Source organism: Falco peregrinus, chromosome 8, assembly GCF_023634155.1.
Source record: "Falco peregrinus isolate bFalPer1 chromosome 8, bFalPer1.pri, whole genome shotgun sequence".
In the NCBI taxonomy this organism is placed as follows: domain Eukaryota; kingdom Metazoa; phylum Chordata; class Aves; order Falconiformes; family Falconidae; genus Falco; species Falco peregrinus.
Window position 1 is genome coordinate 22,090,981 of NC_073728.1, and position 22,347 is coordinate 22,113,327.

Consider the following 22,347-nt stretch of genomic DNA (forward strand, 5'->3'; position numbering starts at 1 on the left):
ATCTTTCCCTGGTGATATGTTGCAGTGTTCTACCCTTGTGAGTAGGTATATGATTCCTGAAATGGTAGCGGTAAAAGATAGGCAGACAATTCACATGCGCTGCACACAGTTGGAAAGTTAGAACCAGAGTAAGGTGTCTCCAGCTGGCATCCTAAGCATTCTCAGCTAAAGAACTTTACCAAACTGGTTTTATCTGCTAAGAAAATGCAGAAGTTTCATCCCTACAGTTTCTCTTTTACAATATTTATGCGAGGAATAATAATAGTAAAGAGTTTTAATCTTTATCCCCTGCATTGGTAAGTAGGCGGTGTGACATTCCTCAAAGTTGTCAAAAATCCTTTTCTTGTTTGTAGCACTTTGGGACACTAAAACCCGGGACGTATTTCACTTGCTATCTGAATTCCCCTGATCTACTCAAAAGGTAGCACCAACGGGCTCTGATACAAAGTCTGCAAAGTGCAGGGACTTGGAAGCATCTTGCCTGTCCTGCAAAGAGTGGAAGGAGGGGCAGAGGCAGCCTGTGGCTGCAGGGCCTGGAGCAGTGCCTGATTCCCTCATGCTAGTTCCGGGGCCGACGGGTATAAAGAGCTTTATGCAATGTCTGGAGGGTGGGAGTTTATAGAAAACGCAATGTCTCAACAGTCGAACACGCCTTTCTTCTGCAACTAGCGGGATAAGAAAAAGACACCAGGCTCCTTGTGCTGCTGCTGTGCAGATCAGCACCCCGGAGTCGAGGAGCCAGCTTCTGAGGGAGCTGGAGCATCCCAGCCCAGATGGGACCTCACCATGGGATGGATGGAAGAGCAGCAACTGCTTGCAAACTGCTCATATTATTCGCTGCATGCATAATGCAGGGCAGTTGCCAAGGTAAGCGCTATGCTCCAGCCTCTCCGGAACGGGACTTGCACGGCAAGGAGCACATCCCTGTCCTGGGGACTTCTATGAGAAAAAGACAAAAGTGCAGGAAAGTAGAGGGTTAACGGGAGGCTATTCGAGAAGTTCTTTCTAATAGTTAGGGGAGACAGTTGACTCTTTTCAGGAGTCATTTGTTGGAGTCAATTTCTGTTGTGGAAAAGGAAGTAGCGCCTTAAAACCCACTACAAACACCACCGGCTCTAACTTCACTTCATCTTAGTTTTAAATTATCCCAGGATGTCTTTTTCTGGTTGTTTTTCTGGTTTATACAAACTTTTTTTATGGTTGTACAAGACAGTAACACATAAATGTTGCTAAATTTGAAGGGACAGGTCAGACTTTACAACTCCACAGTCTAAACTCAGTTTTGCAGACATGCAAGTGGGCAGCTTTTCCTATAGCGAGTACAGCTTACTGGCTTTGGATAAGGTTAAAAAAAAAAAATCACTCCAGAGTTTTTTCATTTTTTTTCCTTGCAATCTTTGTGCCTTTCTTGCTACTGAAGTGTGGGTGGTTTTGCAGAGCAGAGTTCACCTGCATTCCAAGAGCAGGTTTGGTGACCACTAAAATTGTACCTAGAGTTGTTTTTGATGAGAAGTGCACAGGCTGTGGCACTTGCATGTAGACAGGTTGTGCCTGTTGGCGCGGGGGGCGGGGGGAGTGGTTTATGCGTGGTGAGGCTTGCGTACGTGTGGTATATGCAGTCATTTACAGAAGGCTATAAGAAAGAAACAGATGCTTAGTCTGGAGCACAATAAGCTCCCCTCAGTCGGTCTCAGACGCAGATTTGAAGTTGAGAGAGGGAGAACTTTTTCTCTGAGCTTTGCTGTTGCTAGGCGACATCTGGGAGCATGTGACGGGCAGAGCAGGCTGAGTGCCGCTCCTCTGGTACTAATCTGGCTGCTAGGGATGGAAGTAGCTGTGTCTGAAGTCTTCTTCCCAGCCTGTGCCTGCAGCCCATCTCTTCCTCTCTCCCTCTCTTCGCGGTTTAATTGCAATGAAAACGAAGCTTGTCTTGTTGGAGCAAGAGTGGCTGAAGTGCATTCCGTCGGCCCCATGTAGTGACCTGGCAGTCCTGCTTGGTTGTGTGTGTCTGTGTATTACATGTGCATTCAAATTGTTAATCTGCTTTCTTTGCTCAACTCTTAGTTTAAGCTCCTTAGACAGAATCAAGTAAGCAACTGCTGTTAGCTCCCACTCCCGAGCAAGGAAGTAGGAGATAGCTAATGTGCTGCAGGAGACCTGCAAAAGCTCTAGCCAAGGAGGTCACACCGGGCATAATCCTATGTACTATTATTTTACATTGGGTAGAATGGAAGCTGCAGTGTTGATCTGAAAGTTTATTTCTTTGCTCTACAGCCGCTTTGGACTGTTCAAGATGTGCCTGGTAAACGACATGACAGGATAAGCAGAGGGAAGGTTTGAACTAGCCTCCATAGGCAGTGGAAGTACAGAAGGTTTTTACTGTGGTGTCACAATCTGCCCCCCACCCCCTTCAGAGTAGAATAACTGCAAATGAAACAGTGCAGTTTTAGTTAACAGGTAACTGATACTAGTAAAATCTCTGGATAGCAATCTTGGCCACACTGTGAATATTATTGTGAAATATTTGGTATCTCTAAGTTCCAGCTCCCTGAATGTTGAGATCATGTCAGACTCATTTAAAAAAAATATTACAAGAATCATGAAAGTAGTTCCAAGGCTCAGAAGGAAAATGGTGAAAATCATACTATCTTGTCTAATCCTCAGTATTTTCAAAGGTGCTTCCGTGATGGTTTTGAAGGTTTTGGTGGCAATATCTGAGTGCTCCCCCGTATAAGCTAGATGTTTCTAGAAGTAGCTGCACCTGAGCACTTGCTCAAATGATAGTATCAGGATTCTTCCTTGATTTATCTAATTCTGGATTTACTGGAGTTAGACCACTTATAAACTGAATAAAAATACCGCCTCTTGTCATTGCCAGTAGTATAGGGCCTGGTTCTACAGCCTTTACTCTGCAAAACTGGTTGCCTGTGGGCTTTTATTAGAAAAAACTGCAGCTGGAATCTAAAAAACTACCTAAGTGAAGGTAGTGTGAAGAAGGAGCATCACGGGATTAACCTTAATGTTTGTTTTGAGCAATCTCAAAGTGCTTCACGCTCATAGTCACAAAGTAGACACACTGGATGGATGTTGTACTCTCAGCAGTTTTGCAAGAGGTCAAATGAGATCACTAGGGCAACTTCACATTTGAACAATGAGTTCTTTAACATTACTGCAAAGCATACTAGATCTAAATACTCCTGCAATATTCCACATCGTATCTGTTATCAGGCTCACCTTATATAACATGGAAGGCCCGCTGTACTGTTTTGAATGAGGATTTAGTTCCTGAGAGTGTTTGAATTTTTTTTTTAATGATTTAGCACCAAAGGAACTGTTAGCTTAGCTTCTTTATAAAATAATTCATTTATATAAGATCATATATACATAATTCAGAGAAATATGTTTTTCGTTGTAAAAAAAAAAAACAACACCCTTCTTTCTAGACAAAAAGTATTGAGAACTTTCTTCACAAATATATAGTAGTTAATATTTCTGTAACCTACATATTTCAAATCACTTAAATTTCCTTCATTGCTTTTTGGTATCCCTTGTGTCCTGATGACCTGCTTCCAACAGAGATGATTTAAATCTTCCAGAAAATAAATTTAATGTATTAAAATAGTATGAAATATTTAATAAATGACATTGGTATTGATTTTTGTCACCAATTCTGTTAAACTAGTGCAAGTTACAAAACGATGCCAGTGCCATCTTTTCTCAGACTTGCATGTACTCACTCTGAAATTCTGACTGTGCTGCAATTTATTGCAAAGTACCAAATTGCTATGTAAAGGCCAGGATTTCACTGTATTGTGTAGTTTTCAACGTTTAAATTGCTGTTTGCCTCCCCCATTTTTCTGGTGGATACTTCTGAGGATATTTTTATTTCCTTAGCACACTTCGTGTATGGAATCAAAGATGACTGATTCATATGAATGATTGCTTAGCCAGGCTGTGTATTTTCTATGCTGATATTCATAATATTTGTGTAAACTTTCAAATTCTGGAAATGCAGGTGGAAATGCAAGTATCTCCATTAATGGTCTTTCTCTCCACATATATGCTAATTTTTTTGAATTTTGGATTCTATACTGAGTTAAGAGGCCAGATCAACACAGCTAGGTTGACTTCTAGTATTTTTTGCTCCTCTTTTCAATAAATCATAGTTCACTGCCTTTTTTTTTAAGGTTTCTGTTGTTGTTTTCAAGGTTAGAAGACTTAATTTTAAATACTTTTTTATAGGGAAGCTGATTATTCTGCATGCTTCTTGGCAAAACGTGATTTGTACAGAAACTTTGCTCTGATATAAAAGTTAATGTATCAAATTTGATTTACTTCTTAAATCTCTGCAATGATAAATCATCAGCTGAAATGTATCCCTGGCCAACGTGACTAAAATTTGTTACCATTATAAGGTCTCTATTAGCCTGAGAATGAAGGCTATTCTAACAATGAATCTATATGGTGTGATATATCTCAGAAATCACAATGAACATGTGCATAAAGTGAGGCCAGTAATTGAATAGGTACAATAAGGCCAAGTAGAGAAGAGCTACAGAAGCTCTTTCCAGAATGGCAAGGGGAAACGTGCTTTTCCGTCAAACACTGTAATAGTTCAATCTCAAAATTAATAATTCAGTAGTTTTTAGGCATTGCCTTCACTCAAATCTATTTAATCTATCTGTAGGATGATGTGTAGTGGTGTTGCTGTAGGCGACAGGCCAGAGTCAGTATTCATACTCCCTTGTACAGCACTGTGCACATTTAAATGACAGAGAAGCCTGTCTGTAAGATTACGCCCCTGCCAAGACCTAGTGTTTGAAGACCTTGAGTGAGACTTTCCTTGGGGACTGAGAATTTGGGAGTAATGAGAAGGGAGAAAGGATGGCAAAGAAAATGCATATACCTATGCAATCCTGATATACAATTTAATAGGTATTGTGCATGACCTATGGGCTGCAGTGTTCATAATCCTGCACTAGTATAATTTTTTTGGTTTCTCTTGGAGATGTACTCACACAAAATTAGGAGGAAAAAATCCCATTGAGTGTCCATCTGCCTGGCTCTGAACTAATTTATTGCCTGAAGGCTGACAATTTAGAAGTACCTATCAGTGAAACACATTATGATGTTCTCACATTTATTTAATGAGTGGTATTTCTGTGCACTGACAGTCTTATTTTTTTATGGTTCTTTTTAATGAGTAGACCTTTTAAGTACATCTCTTGAATTTTCTTAATAATTTACTCTTTTTTTTTTTTTTTTTCTGTATTCTGTTCAGCAAAGCATATCAGGAATTTGCAAAGTAAGCAGCTAAAGTGAGGAATGGGACAAATCCCAGAATTTTAGTTAAAAATTGAAAGTAGTAATTGGATGACACCTGGTTAGATTTAGGTTCTATGCCAAATGCTAGAATTACAGTAAATAATTAAGCTACAAGAGTCAAGACAAACAGAGACAGACAAACAGAAATCTAAGGAGATTTCAGCTAAAATAAATGTGTGATGTATGTGGTGCTTCTATTTCCCTTTAAGACAAACCAAAACCTTCTTTCATAAATTGAGCTGATTGGAAATTTGAGCAATGAAATCCTACTTTAATCCAGATTTACTTTCCATGTGTTTTGCAGGAAATGAGCAAAGATTCATTTGGGGGAAAGGTAGAATGCAATTTCATTAAAGCCTTTTAATTCTTTTCCTTTTGGGCTTCCTGGATTGATGTGAAATCAATCACACTGTTTGGGGCCTTTCCCCCTCTATATGCCTTCTTCCACTGTTAGGTTATTGCCAGATCAAAGCCTAATAGCGTTTTTTAACTTCTCATTATTTAGCACTGAACTTGAGGTTCTTCTGTCAAGATTTTTCTTTTTACATGAATACTTTTTATTTTTAATTGAGCAGTAAACAGGCACACTGTAGAGGTAGCTAATTTTATCTTTATGAATATTGGACCAAATTCTGTTCAGCTTTCCTACAATACTTATTTTTAGATGTGAGAACTTGTGAAAACTCTTCACAGAGACAAATACGGAACTTTGAATCACACTGTGCTATCACTTTTTAAAGCAAGAGTTTATAATTGTTTCTCCTGTTTTAGAGCTCTGCTTAAAAAGTGCTGGAACCATATAGCACTTCGGATGTTTCAAAGCAAATTACACTTTACAGAAGTTGTCACTGTTGAAAAACATTAAAGGTTTCTTCTAACTAATGATCTACAGGTTGACATCTATTTAAAGAGAAGGTGATGTTTTTATTCTACTATGGCTAATTAGTGATGATAATCAGATAATTTGTCAGCTTCTTTTTAATATTTTACATTTGAATGTGGCAAATACAGGACAGAGCTGTTTTACAAATTACTTAAAACTGAAGTGCTGCTTTATATAATTGTAATAATTATACTTTACTCTTAAAGATACCTTGAGCTGTTTCTAGATGAAGGAACAACAAGGGTTTTTTTTCTGAGTCAACTCAGTGTAACTCCATTAATTTCAAAGAAATTATCCCTGATTTGTAGTGATCTAAGAGAGATAGAATAGGATTCAGTGAAGAGTAAACATCTCTTAATAGCTTATTATTGAGATCCATTTTGAAGTCTACTTCATTATGATAATGTTAATTTTATTAACTGCTTTTTGCTTCCTTAACTCAGCACACTTTTGGAACAGTTAAAGAAAATGAAGTGTTACAAGTAAGCATAGAAATATTTAATGGAATGGATAGCCTTTAGCGGATTCCATAAGCTTTTACTATTGGTTTCAAGGCTTTTAATGTTTTCTTTGTTTTGCAATGCTTAAAGTGGATTAGAGATCTAAGGATCACTGTTACAAATTTTGTTTTGGATTAATGAAATGACATATAAGAGTTGACTGAAATTGTTCTATTTTTATGACCTGTTCTATTTTGTGCTTTTAACATGAATAAGTTGCCTTTGTTTTATAATCAAGAAGCCAGATCTTCAGTAAAAGGGCACTGTTTACAGCAGCAATGTGTCTACCCAATTATTTTCTTGTGCAGGCAGGTCATGATACTACACCCTGCTGAGTTGAGTGGAAGAATGGAGGTCTATTCCAATCGGGTCTCCCTTTGATGGGGATTGCAGGCTCATGCTTTTGTGGAGCAGGAAGGATGGGGGTTTTAGTGTGTTCTGTGGCATCTCTTAAAAAAAAATGATAAAAGGCATAGTCCACAAGATATCCCAGGAGCTAACACATTCACTGATATATTTAGAATCTAAGTAATGGTTTTTATCTTCAGAAGCCATTGTGCACATTATCAATTCAGATAAATATACCAGAGTTCAGTTAGTTTGAGGAAGTATGGGGCCTGCAGAACTAGAGTACATACATGTATCAATAATCCTCCCCAGGATTTGCCCAGAAGACGTGTTCACATTATTAAACACCAGTGGGAGACACTATTTAGATCTGATCAAGCCCTTGTCATACCTTGTGATGTAAGGGTACAGTTTCACAAGTGATGAGCCAAGTGAACAGTTCACTGCTGCTGGAAGCAGGAGGCCCCGCTCTCCTTCCCTCTCTCTCCCAGTGCTCCACTCCCACGTTGCTGCCAGCCTTCTAGTTCTTGCTACTTGCTTTGTGCTAGCACCACTGCTCATAGGGTCTCTCTGTGAGCTGCTTTCACTTAGAAACCTGGAGGAAAATTAAACCAGGCTTAGGGTATTAGGTGGTTCCTGGTGGCATAGTGATTTTCAGCAGCATGCAGAAAGGTCTGGTAGTTACCAGAGTCTGGAAAAGAAAGTGAACCTTGGCATCAAGTGGGAGGAGGAGAGGAGGCAGAAAAAGGGAGAGAAAAGAGACACCTTTGTTCCTATGGTCAGTCAGGGGGTTGGCTGAGCTGGCCATGCAACCACTGCTCAATGCTTCTGCTAAGAACATACAGGAAATGCTTGGCTAGCATGCTAGTTACATGAGTGGTCCCATCAGGGCTGTGTAACAGAGTACCAGTGTTAGCGCTGCAGGAAACCTTTTTGTAAAGTTGTCTAGTGTAAACAGATGGCTTGACTTGAATGGGACTGCTCACGTGTTCACTTTTGAGCAGGATTGTAGGGCTGTTCTCAACCTGCAATGCAATAAATGAGTTGGACAATAACCAAGCACATGGAATGCTGCTGCAGTTTTTGTTGGCCTTCTAGCTGGGTTAATAAAAATAACTTATACTACTGAGAGGTTTAATAGGTTTTTTAAACCATTTCATGTGAAACAAATAAGCTCCTGTTTGTGTCTGAAATGAATGACCAAAGTTTGTGGTGTCTTTGGTATGAAGATACAAGCTGTTTTTCTTAGCTTTGCAGTTTTTATTTTTCTGTATGGTCAGCCACAGAACGTACCTTGAAACCTCACTGAAAATGAATTTTTGTTCCTAGTATTCTGTGAATGTAGCAAAGTACTAAAATTCCTTTTTTTACCTTTGCAGTACATGAAAGGTTTTTAGTGGAGTAATTAAACTGCATCTACTGCAGTTGTTAATCTCAGCCTTGACAAATTTCTGTTGGTTAAACCAATAGGAAATACGAGTAGAGCCTCAGACACAGCTCAGTTGTGGCCTGTCTTTTTGCTCAGGCAGGCTGGCCATCTCCTTCACTGGGAGCTCAGCCTGGGTAAAGACAACGATGAAAATCAGGCTCCTTTGGCACTTGCAGAAGTGAAATCCTGTCATGGAATTTGTGTTGCAACTGTAGGCAATTGAAAAAACATAACAGGATTTTTGCATTTCCACTGTTAAATCGTCATTACCAGCTTTTAGTAGTTTTGCAGTTTTAAACTTTATTAAGCCTACCACAGAATGCATTATGAAATGGTTATCTTAGAGTGAAAATACAAAAAATAATAAAACTTTAAAGCTGAACTTTAAATCCTTTAGAAATTTGGGTGTTTCTTGGATTTGTTTGAGGAAAAAAGAAACTAAAAGAATAATAGTTAAATTCAATAAAATGAGTAGCAAATTTAAATTAATTACAAGTGAGGTAAAAGCTCAAACCTTGATCAATTGGTTTATCCATACTAAGACTTCATCACCTATTAGGTAACAGAAACCATTTCTCCCTGGTTTTTGTTTGCTTTCTTAAAGAAAAGACACTTTAGCAATTGTGGGTTGTTTTTTTGGGGGGGGTGGTGGTGGTTTTTTTTTTTTTTTTTTTTTGTATGTCCAATACTTTTAAGCTTGTTGGTTTATTTAACTTTTTCTATTAGGGGTCAAGAATTCTCAGAGATTTAAGTCCTAAGAAATTTCATAAGGTAGTAGAGAGAGACACAGACCCAAACTATCACCCCATTAAGGGAAAATATCTTTCATTAAACACAGGGTACAGAGATGCTGATTTTGTGGCCTGCAATATGCCAGGTGTGGCTGCAACCTTATTCCTAGCATGCATTTTGAAAGACTGATGGAAACTATTGGTATGATGAAGGGATTAAGATTTAAAGGTTGCAGGTCTGTAGGCAAATGCCAACAGTTCTGTGGGCAATATTATTTATATGTTGTGTGCTACCACTGTGAAACTTGGGAGACAATGTGTGCCTTTCCTGTGGGTTTGTGTGCTTGCTTCTGGGTTAAAATACATAGCATGCAATACTTATATGCTCTTGTGTTTCCAAGGATGCAGCAAGTGTAGGGTTTATCCAGCTACACAAGCTAGAGCTGGAGACCCTTCTTCCCTGCTACTTACCTCTGTTCCTGGAATGCTGCTTTGAGTAGCTAGCTAATGTAATTTAAGGAATTACTTAAAATATTATGCCTGGCAGCCACCAATGAAGGGAAGTAGCAGCAGAATCAAGCATAATTAAAAAATCAAAATGGGTTAGTAAATCTGACAGTAGTAGAGTTTGCCTGGTTCGGAGAGGTCTAAGTAAAATACTTCTGTTAGGGCTGATAGAAAGGGTAATGTTTCAGTGGGAGATGATATTTCCTGTATTTATTCTCTTCTGATGAATTCAACCACTTTGCCTCTTTAATTTGACATGCTCACTAGTATTACTATTTGGGTGAAAGGTTTTTTTTTTTATTATTTTTTATTTTTAAACTGAAAACTATAAAGAAAATATATCACATTTAAAAATGAAGTAGCAAAATGATGACTGTGAAGCTCTAGGACACAGCTTAAATTGTTTTTTTCTATCTGGAGTCCCACTAGTTAATGATGGTGCTACTCAATTAGTGAAGAATTTTGTTATAGATGTGGGTTCTGAGGTGGGAAGGGAGAAACAGATTTCGCTTTATGTGCTTACCATGTTTATTATCTGTAAGGGAAAGTGTTAATTTATTGCATGACATGTTTCATTTTTCGTTTAATAACTTGTGATATAGTATTCCAGTAGGTTTATGATTTGACAGTATTATATATTGCATAACAATTTTCAATTTAGCAATAATACATAAAAGAAATATAAAAAAATTATGTGATTTCACTGGCACCAACTGGAATGGAAGGCTCTTACTGAGGCTGATTCCAAGTGCTACAATGACTCATCAGTTTTTGGGAAAGCATGACTGAAATGAATGCAGCTCACCATCTCAGCATGGGGTCTAGTTTTGAGAACAAATAGCACATAGTTGGAAAATTTATTTAAAAAACAGCACAGATCTGAAAATGAGAATAGTTTCCTGAGAAGGTTGTTTTATCATCTGGTACTGTATCTGTTGGACTTTCTCAGTGGTATGTACTGCTCTCTTTAAGTTGTTTAAGCAGCCCCGGCCCCAGTGTAGTTGTAAATACTTCCTAGTCTTGCAGATTTTCCTCATTTGCTCATATTTTCCCACTCACTCTGTTACCGGATTGATATTCTACAGCAGCCTTGGGGACAATAGCAAGGTTCATTCTTAGGAAGATGCTTGGGATGCTTCCTTCTCTGGGTAACTGGGGGTTTCTACTGTGTTTGCTTGTTCTTCCTCTTTATGTCATTTGGTCAATTAGAACAGATTTTTGCATATTTAATGTGCCATTCACGAAAAAGAAGCTTCTGGGTTTTAGGAGAGCTCAGGCATATATGCTTCCCTAGAGATCCACAGTGCTTGCTTCACTAACCCAGCTAACACAATCACAGTTGACTTGTGTGGATTAAGACACCCAATGTTGAGACTACTGGTTGAGCTTATCCATTTTAGTGTAGAATATGTTCTTTACATGTCATGTGTCTGAAATACATTTTTTAAATTGTGAAGGCTAGTCTTTCAGTACTGCAAATACTGGTTCTCTTTAATTTGGCCATGCAGATAATAACTTTAATAAATTCTCTAAGAAAGTACACAAATAGATTTTATTAGTCTCACCTTGGAAAATATTTGATATACAGTTGGGGTTAAAGAAAGTGTCCAACCAAAATTAATGGCTGATTCTCAGTTATCACTGAAGTAGAAGAAATTTGGCTGTGACTTAAACGGAAGGAGGAACCTGGTCTGTTCAATATAAGGAATATTTACTTTATCAGTAGAAAGGAGTATCATCACCTGTCTATTGGAATTACGTGTATCACCTCTTGTCTATTAGAATTAGGATTAGTTCTTATTCCTGCCTCGTTATAGGACTGAGAAGATAGTAAGAGTTTGCTTGTTGCTTTTTTAAAGTGTGTGAGTTAAAGCAAGATTACAAAGGAACTTAATTTTGACTAATTTGCTTATAGTACCATGTGATGGTAAACATATGTAGTATGGATATGTGCTGTTTGTGAGCATGCATGATAAATAAACTGTCATGTTATTAAATTTAAGAAGTTTATATCTTTCTACATTTAGGATCAGTGTGAAAAAAATTACGATATTGTATACTTTAATTTTGTTTACTTTTTCCATAATGGCTGGTTTTAAAGTGATAGTATAGAAACCATAGTTACTTTGTTATCAATACCAGAGCTTTAAGAAAAAAATAATTTAAAACGGAAAGTTTCTTCTAAAAGGTCCATGTGTAGTTTGTCAGAAAATTAGGAGCTTGTTCTCTTTATTACTAGTTCAGGCTTATACTTGAAAAAAAAAAAGAATAATTTGTTAAAAATGAATTTATAATCTATTTTTATTTTTACCAGGTTGTTTGCATTTGTTGCTTTTTCAATGAATTTATAATCTATTTTTATTTTTACCAGGTTGTTTGCATTTGTTGCTTTTTCAATTAATAAAGCTAAAAGAAGGTAGAGAAGACGAGGATTATGAATATCTTTAACGTTGCTAGGAGGCATTTACAGTGTCATTCCTTTGAACTTGATGTCTGCAGGAGACTTGAACCCTTTTTTCTTTGTAGGAAAGCTTTTCTGCTTAGTTTCAGTAGATTAAAATCCTGAATTTCTTTAATTCCTGGATTTATGTTAAGGCTTAGCAGAAATGAACCTATAGTCCTTTTATAACTGAAAACAAATAGTTTAACATAGAATATGCTAATTTAAAATATTATTTTAAAAGATTTTGTATGTGAGCATTATTAAAATGAGATTTGATTCTTTAGTTTTAACAATGATTTTAGTTGACAAGTGTCTGTATGTACAAGAACATGCAGACAGAAAGCACAGAATATAATGTAGATTTTACTGACTCCAAAATTTATTTTTTTTTACTACTTGACAAATGGTTTTGAAAGGGAAACCATAAAAATCTGCTGTTGCTGCACTGAAATGTGGTATTTCTAAGTCCATACTGAAAGACAAAATTTTCACTTTTGTTCTTGAATTTTAAGGTGCTTTTTAATAAAAAATCGGAGAGTAAAAATTTTAAATGTAGGTATTGCGTTCTACTGTGATAAGCAAGATCCATTTATTACAGCTTCTGATACCCATCATCCTGGAATCAGGATGTGGTTTACTCAATATTTCTTCTCCTGTGGGTATGGTGTAGCTAGCTCATTCACCTGAGATGGAAATAGACTCTGCATATCCAGGTAGGTTTACAGACAGAGACAAATAAGCAAAGATTAAATATAAGTTTCTCTTCTGTTTTCATTCCTCTTGCCCTCCTAATATCAGTTCTATTTATAATCCAGTAACCTGTAACTTTCTACATGTGAGTGGATTTTAGGAAGAGGGGCTAGATGTATGATTTTCTGCTGTTTGGTGGAGCAAACGCTATTTTATTATAGTCATCAATGTGTTTCTGCTATTTTTTTGAGGAAGCTGTGCAACTGGGACTTTAGAACCCAATCTCCTAGTCCAGTTAGTGTCAGTGGAGAACCAGATGTGTTGCTTCAAGTTCAGTTCTTTATCATTTCCACATCCCTCTATAAAATAATCTGAAATAATCTGTATGATTTGTGTACCAGAAGGTTTTCTAAAATGTCTGTGTCTTTGTTTGGGGGATAGAGAGTGCATAATAAAACAATCAAATAAATGAAGTACTTCTGCACATGCATCACATGATGTTGGCATTCAGAAGAATAAATGGACTCAAATATAGAGTAGGCAATTTTTGTGAAGAGTAGTGCATTGATCACTGTTAAACACACCAGAGTTAGAGATGAAGTCACTGGCTAGGAATCCTTCCAACACCAATTGGTAGAAAGTTGAGGGCCCCTCCACAGGAAGGATCAAGATGCACGTGCCTTGTTTCTTGTGCTGCCTAACAAATATACCGGCAAACCTGAGTGTGCCTCTACTGTGACTTCTTGGAGTCATACTGGAGAAACAGCAGCATCTAAGTGTGCATCAGTGAAGAACAGTGCCATTTGGTCTTTGCTTGTGGACCTCCAGGTGAGTTCAAGTGCCTGTCATCTTTATGCTGCAAACTGTCCAGGGTATTACCCTTCTTTTTGTTGTGTATGGTGCAAGGCGTGGAGTTCTTGATCAACTACTGATTCTGTAGATGCTATTTTACTACTACTAATAATCTTATTATAATATGTGATTAGATGATGAGTCAGTAATAAAAATGCCATACCTCCGTATTAATATTGTAGGTCTTTCTCTCTGGCACTGAAGCTCTTCTGCTTCAGATTGTCCCTTGGCTAGTCTCCTGTCCACCTATCAATCTGTATACAGAGATCTTGCAATCATGTGAAGTGGATGCAGTCTCACATTTGGACTATCTTTTGGTTGATATTGCCAGTTAATTATTTCTCTAATATAATCTGTTTTAGAGACATCTAGGTACAAAAGACATTCTGTTTTGCAAGGTCTTGTAGACTGAAGATAAATCTTGCACTGCTTTCTATAATACCTATAAATGCTTGTGTGGGCTGTGGTTTATTAATCTGTATAGTTTGCATTAAATCTAATGGAGTCTGCAGAATGTAGAAAGATTGAAAGTTAAATACCTCGAAGTATATGAAATTAGCATAAGTTTATCAGGCTCTATTTTTCTTTATAGTTTAAATAATCTTTGTCCATTTGCCTATTATACTAGCTAACAGAATACTACTTTTCAGTATCACAGGGCATTTTACAATAATAAGAAAAGGTTTTTATTGAATTACGATTTTTACTTCTTTCTTCATTAGTGTGGGGAAACAGAGGTGGCATTTCCAGAGGTTCAGCTTGCCCTCCCTGAGCATTCCACAGCCTTAGGGTGTTTGACATGTAATTAAGCTAGGCAAAAATCTGACATCAAAGTGTATGGAAGGATTCTTCTAACTGCAAGGCCACTGGAGTGGGCTGTTCTGTTTGAGGGCTGAACGGGACAAGGAATAGTACCCTTTGTTGGAAGGCAGAAAGGTGGAAAAAGAGAGCTTGTGAATTATTTTTTGTTGTTAAAGTTATGTGGAAGAAGCTGGTAATGTATAGTTATTTTTCATTTATTTCTGGAAAAACTGCAGATGTATTAAAGGTGGAACTGTTCAGCTGAAAAAATATTGCCTTGAAGAGTGTTAGTTTTTTAAACACAAAAAATCTGTTGAGAGAGAGGTTTCCCGAAGTGTAAAGTAATTGCAGCAGCATAAATTTCATTTTTGAGTGGACAGTTTGAGAGTGGTACAATCTACCCTGGGCTTAATACATTTTTCATTACTTTAAATCTTTCATTCAAGCTGAACTGTTAAAGAGGTGTTAGCAATTCTCAAAGGTATTGTGAGCACAAGAAAGAAAAAATGAATGAGGGGGTTTGGAGTATTCTGTAAGGTCAGAATAGGCAGTCATGGTGCCCGTAATCTGGGGATGACAAATGTAACTCAAAAGATTTGTAGCCAAAGTTAAAAGTATGAGGGACTTCAAGGTTGAATGGGCAGGTAGAAGATGTATGAAAAGAACTACAAAAGACTAGATCTGTTCAGAGAGGAACTGAAGTGAGTCTAAAGTAATGCGGACTGGTAGAGTAAGGCACTACTGGTTTCCATTATAAGCCAAACATGATGTTCTGCTTTTAATACAAGAGGATTGAATTTAAGCTTTAAGTTTCACATTGTGCTGTGAAATGCCTGGAGCTATTAACATCTCTCTCTTCTGCTGGAGTTCCATATGACTTAATGTGACTTTGGGTAACATTCATTAGTATTCATTAGTGGTGTGAATGTTGGCTACCATCCTTCAGTGGCAGTGGGATTTGCCTTTTGCAGTGGTTTAGCTTGGATACTTCATTCTTACACAGGCAGCACCTGTTGTGCAGAACTTGTCTTGCAGAACATAAGATAATTGTACTGAATAGTGCCTGTATATTTCCTTTGGTAAGAGATACCTTTTCTTTTGCTTTTAATTTATTAAAAATAAATGTATTTCATATGGTTAGTGTTCTGTTCAATCTTTGCTCTGACAAAATCAATATTATGTTGCTTTATTTCAGTGGAAAATGACTATCAGGCATAATCTTTGAGCAAGTAGCTTACCCAGAGCCAGTAATATTAGCCACCTTGTTTTTATCGGAGTAAACTGTGAATCTTAAACATCCACTCAGGAGTCTTTTATAAACCTAGACACAGGGAACCACAGAAATATAGTGACAAAGTTAGCATAAAGCCTAAAGACAGTAAGCACAGCAAGAAGTTTATAAATAGTGTTTTGGGCTATATTTTTCCAGTGATGCGTCTGATCTTTGGTTTGCATTTTCCAGTACTGGATTGGATTATATTGAAGATGATATCATGTATTTGTTTTTTCCTTGGTGTTTTCCTGAACATTGAGCATTGAAACAGATCTTTATCTTTCATAATTATTTTTGTTAATGCCCAGAGATTCTTCTTTATATATGTTGTGGTGTGATTCATAAGGTCTGCCATGCATTTGTTTTGTCTGTATTTTAGTGCTTTAATAAAAGCCAAAAGACTAAAATGGAATTATAGTAAAACTAGAGCAACATAAAAAAAATCAATAATTTCTGAATTTTGAACTTTCAAAAGTCACCTAGATTGTTTTCTATTAGCAAATCTTAAGCATGTCAGTGAAGACTAACTGTTTTACTGCTTGTTTTTAAACTCAGTGCTTATTTGCTCCAGGAATCCCGCTAACAGGATTCTGTTTGCCTGAAAGAGGTGTCTGGTTTTATCAGCATCTGTCAGGGTAAATCAGAATTTCTATGGAAGTTAGTTCATTAGTATTAATTTTGGCAATATCTGACTGATTCATGAGCTGTCTTGCCATTAAAAAATTAAATCACTTACTGAAAGCAAAACCTTCCAGAAAATTTCTAATGACTATCCTTCAGTGAATTGAGGCTTCAGATAATGGCAACAAACAAGTGGATACCTCTTGTCTTCTGACAGTCCCTGCTGTTGCCGAAACCCAGGTGCTGCAGGCTCACATTGCATAGCATATGCCAATGGAAATAGTCCTTTTGCTTCCTCTGTGGATCAGTTACTAGTCAGCATGTGTAATGCCTGTAACATTTTTAATTTAATTAACACTGTTTAAAATGCATAACTAAAATCATAGTAACTAAATCACAATTCTTCAAATATCCTAAGTTTCCACTACTTGGTTTTAGCAGAATATATAGAGTTAAGTTATGAGAAAATGGTCTGTGTAGTTGTTTATAGTAACAAACCTGTTTATTGCTGACATAGTTATTTTTTAATTCTGGATATTTTTCTGGATATTTGTTGCAGTGATTTTGTAATCATGCATTTTTCCGCTGATTACTTTCTTCTTTATCAAAGTTAGAATTGTTTTTGTTTGCAGTTGAAACACAAGCTTTTTAGAACCATGGGTGAGATGTACCCTTGGTACTGCAGGTTGCTTTTACTTCTTCCCTAGTACTAATTTTCAGAGATCGTCTTTTTAATGAATTAACATCATCTGCTATGTAATTTTATTTGTTCTAAAGATAATACAAAACAATGATAAGCGAAATAGTCTTTTGTATTTTTGGTAGTTGTTTCAGAGCTCTTTGCCTTCAGTTGTAAGTAAGTGTGAAAGATAACATTTGAAAAGCCTAATGCCATAATTACATGAATTATAATGAGTCTGCTGAAGAATTGTATAAATGGACATTGATACAACATTTACTGTATGTAGATGTGAGCAACTTTATAATTCAGCAAAGTATTACAGGGGGTAGGAGAACTGTGTGATTTGCAGATTTTCTGTTAACATTCAATTACCATTTCTCATACCGTACAAAGTCTGCTATGCTTATAATGCTTTCTAAAAAGCTTATTGGTGTTATTTCCTCATTTTTATTACTATAAGGGTATGTTTAACTGTAGTAACTTAATACCAGATAGGCAAAATAGCAGTGTTGTACATAGTGCTTGGATTTTTTTTGCTAGTTATTATGTAGAAATAATATTCAAATTGCTCATATTGCTTGTTTATGAGCATCTGTTTAATTAGGAATTCTAATCATGTGGATGCAGATTTCATTCTGTATTGTAACTTCTTTTTATGTAAGTGGCTGTGAATATTCCAGTGGTTTTGAATAGCATTAATATACTAAATATACAAGTAAATGTAGTATTTGCTTTGCATAGTAATTCCAATTGATAAATGGTGGTTTATGTGTGTTTATTAGAGCTTTAACTGCTAATCTCATATAGAAATGTTGCTTTGTAGGGCAAAATTCAGTGAGAGGGCCTGGGATTCCAGAGTGAACTTGTACATTCCTTCAGGGCATTTTTGCAAGGGAGGTTGTTGTGTTTTAAAGGTAGTTGATAAGAGACCTGCACCACCAACCCCAGACCTGCACCACCAACCACCATCATGCATTAGTCTATAGAAGGTATTTGGGTGAACATACTCCTGTACCACTCCGTACCACCATTTATCCAAGTGAAATTTTTGACCATTTGCAGGATACATTATAAATCAGGATGTCACTACCAGACAATCAGATTTGAACATTCCTTGCATAAAGTAGCTTGCCTATATCCCTTAGGAATACATCACTTAACTGTGTTTATGTGACAGTGTTGATATGCCTGGTTTTACATGAAAGTTAGGGTATCGTGTTATTTATGTCATCTTGAATTCAAAAAGTAGGTGGTTGTGCTTTATGTATACTGAGGTTATCTTCTCTGGACAAATTACTCCGAATAATTGAAAGAAGTAGTTTTATTGTATGGCTATTAATTAAATCAGGAAACAGGATTTTTTTTTCTTCAGAGTTGGATTTTGCTACTACCTCAGGTTTTTTCAGTGTTCCCTTCTCTGAGGTGCTGACAACAGATTAACATGAAACAGAGCTCTGTTGAACCTAATTATGTTATAGCACATTGTTTTGAGGACCTATAAAAACTGTTCACTCCCTTTTTATGAGGCTGTAGTAACAACGAAAGGCCATAAACAGTGCATTTTCTCTTTCCTATGGGACTGGAGATTTCATTAGTCGACTCTTAATAAAGGCCTGATCCAGCTGCATTTACACCTGGGAATGAATGCTTCTTTATCAGGTCTTAATCCTTAGTAGGTCAAGCAGGAGGGAATGACAGCAGGATAGCTTTTGATCAGCCATAACTGTCTGGAAGCTTAATTTCTTTTTAAATTATTTGCTATTCAAATGTTGACTGAAGACATACTTTCCTGTACTTCAGAGGAAAGATTTTAAATATTAGGGCATTATTAAACAAAACAAAACTGAGGTCTTTCTATATGTTTAAGCAGTCACTCCTGGAAAAAGATTTCCACGTCAGCTAAAGGGATTATTATTTTTTTTTTTTTAATCCTCAGAGAGTCTGGGGAGGACTAATGTTTAGACCTTAGAAATAATGTAGAAAATTATACCATACCTTGATTTAAGCCTATACTGCTTCTGAATTTTAAATTGATACATTCCTGCTAAATAGGTTTCTGTAGTGTAGGTGCTCCTCTGACACTTGTTTGGATTATTTTTATTTTTGTGTGTGTTTGTATAATTTACAAATATTAAAATTATGGAAATTTTCTAACAATTTAGTTGGGACAAATCCTGTAAGATTTGGAGCTGGTTCTGTTCTTTTTTTGGTTGACTGAGTGCATAGAGATCTTTTTTATATATATACTTATATATACTTTATATATACTTTATATTTTTGTATTATTATAACATTATTTTCTCTCTGTTCCATGCTGTAGGGGGCTGGATAGATTACGGTTGTCTGACAGGAATGCACTCCACTGTCTGTTTTTATGCTGGTACTGCTAACCTGCTTGTTGCTCTGCTTTACCCTGCAGGATGTGAGCGGGGGCAGTTTCGCTGTGGAAATGGCCGCTGTATTCCTGCAGATTGGAGGTGTGATGGGGCTAGAGACTGCTCAGATGATACAGATGAAGCTGGCTGTCGTAAGTGAAACAACTATACCACAACTTCTTTGTAATATAAGAAACAGTGAGATCCCAGTGTGCTCAACTGTACCTGTGGTACAAGAATGAATATTGGAGGGGGAGAAAACTCCTAATTGTCTTGAGATGACTGGAGAATCTACTTAAGAATCATATTTCTTGAGTCCATTGGCTTAGGTAGTCAGAAAATCAATAATGCTCAACCTCTAACATGACTTAGCCTTGTCTTAAAAATCTGAGTGCCCAACAGTGACATTTCATTTGATGACTAATGTTCCAAGTAGGTGTAGAAATATATTGTATTCTATTACTGTGGTAATCCTGAATGTTGGATGTACATACAGCTACCCACCAGCATCACTTGAGCTCCAAATCTTTGGATCTTTCAGGCACTAGAAAACAAGCTGTACCTACTGTACTTTAAGTAGAGTCTTGGTTAGTTGTCTAGATAGAGTTGGTTGTGTTATCTTCGGTGCCAGCAGCTCAAAGACAATTGCATTCAGATGGGCTGTAATATCCATGCCCAAAGATTCTCTCAAGCAGAATGTTAAAAAGTTGTGAAAATGAAGAAATTCCTTCCACAGTCTGTTTTCAGGAACTCACCTGTATTGTACCTTGTTGGTTCTAATGTTCTTTGAGGTCTTGTGGGCTGGTGCAGTTATCAGCCCACTTACTGATTTAGGCCAGTTTTTGCCCCTCAGCTGATGAGGAGTGAGAAAGACTGATTTATGTTGGTTCTTTTCATGCTGTATTGTTTCTTTACTGCTTGACCCATATAATAATTGGAGGTCATTCACATAGCTTGGCAGTCTGATTTGTTGCTTAGCAGTTCAGCTAGCTCCAAAACCCAGTGTAGTTCTGGATGAAGGATGCCTTGAATTGGCAAAACAAAATGGTGTTGTCCTATAGTGTGCTATTTCAACTTAGTTCTGAACTGCAACTGGAAAGAACTTCGAACAAGGTGTGGGTAAAATTCATGTTGATTTTGTGAAAGACAAAAACCTTCCCAACACTTAATATATTTTTCATGTTATAAGCATGAAGTTGAGTTGTTCTCATTTTCATACCTGTGATGAATTAGGAAGATGAAAATTAAACTTTTCAGTTTTTTCCAGTTAATTGTGCTTTTCAAAACGATGTGTTAATGTGCTGTATGTAGTAGGGCATGTAAGTGTCTGGGAAGATAGTTTTAAACTGTTTAAAACTGGCTTAAAGTTAAAATCATCTAACAAGATTATTTTTTGGTTCTTAAAAACAGGAATTGAAAAAAGTATACATGAAGTTTATGGTCGTCTGTAGTATGTGATCAATTTTATCTCTTTGATTACTTTACCTCTAATGTAATTTTGTACTTCTAAACTCTAAATCTTCAAAGTGATTTAATTTTCTCCCTTGATGCTTTTGTTTTCATTGGTAGTTGTGCTTGCATATCATCTCATGAGCACAAAGTGTTTCTAGTTGACTTTGCAGTACTGTAAAAACATGATCTTGAGAAAAAAGATGGTTAATCTTTTTACTAAGTCCTAGTGGACTGTGTTATGCTAGTGATTCTATCCCAGGAGTATTAACTAGGGATGGAGTAACCTGTAACACAGTTTTAAAAATTTATTTTGATCTTTCTTTCTAATGGCTCCCTGTTCTTTGTCTACTTGAAAAGTACAGAGTGGAGGTGGGACAACATTCAGATTGTCCTGACCTGACCCTCACTTTTGCCTCATGAATTCACATAGAAGAGTCATGAGCTAGTGCTGAATGATCACCTTCCTACTAGGGATGGAGCAGCTGAGGCGGAGTGAGAGCAATTGAGCAGACCCCTGTGAGACTTGGGAAGCTATAGCGTGACTCCATATATAAATGAAAAAAACCCAGAGGCTCTGCCAGAGGGTGATTCAGAGCGTTAAGCTTTTGCTGTGACCTGCCTTCTAGAGTAGCCTATGTCTCCAGGGGAGGATACAAACCGGAAGGTTCACATGCAGGAATTCACTAAACTGAATTTTGCCTTTGAGCATCCTTCTGTTGGTTCACTTTCCCCTCACTGCTCTGTACATTTTCTTTGGTTTGTCAAATGCTTCATGTATTTGGTGGAAGTTACAGTCTTAACCTTAAGTCTTTTCCCTTATTTAATTGTTTTCTTTAAAAGTGCTTTCCCAGATGTCTGTGAAATGACAGGTTTTTTCATTACTTATGCTAGCACAACCTACCTGTGAGGGAAATCAGTTTCAGTGTCAGACTGATGGTGAATGTATCCCCCAGTCATGGGTTTGTGATGATGAGGAGGACTGTGAAGATGGCTCAGATGAGCATCAACAATGTCGTAAGTATTTATGTTGTAGCATCTTTCTGAAATAAGGTAATTCACATAGCAGCATATTGAGAACACACAGGAACAAACCTGCTCTAAGTACAGCTTTTACCAGAAGAGTCTCTCTAAAGTAGTTTCTAGAAATGAGATCATCTGAAGTAGGTAAAATACAGAAAATGTGTCCAAAATGTCATCTCCAGGTCTTGAAATCTGAAAATTACTGATGTTTCAGTTAATTAAAAAGAGGGAAAAAAAGGAGAAAAAGATACAGTGCATATTAGTTTTATAGTCGATACAAAATTTACTAGTTCCAAAAATGGTGAAATATACGTAGTACTCTGATGTCCAAATACTGTCTCAGTCACAGAAAAAGCTGCTTTCTTCACTGCATAACAAAATTCACAGTGACATCTCACAATTTTATATATATATT

General features: G+C 36.8%; 1 protein-coding gene across 4 annotated transcripts in view; it reads left to right on the forward strand.

Annotated features, from left to right (window-relative positions):
• The first annotated feature begins 569 nt into the window (after positions 1–569).
• Positions 570–22,347, forward strand: part of LRP2 (LDL receptor related protein 2) — a 128,162-nt gene continuing 106,384 nt past the window's right edge. For all 4 annotated transcript variants that reach the window (XM_027786337.2, XM_055812720.1, XM_027786339.2 and 1 more), the window contains exons 1-3: positions 570–867; positions 19,505–19,612; positions 21,804–21,926. In XM_027786337.2, the coding sequence (XP_027642138.1) occupies positions 774–867; positions 19,505–19,612; positions 21,804–21,926 (325 nt within the window). In that variant the 5' untranslated portion in view covers positions 570–773. The remainder of the gene's footprint in view (positions 868–19,504; positions 19,613–21,803; positions 21,927–22,347) is intronic.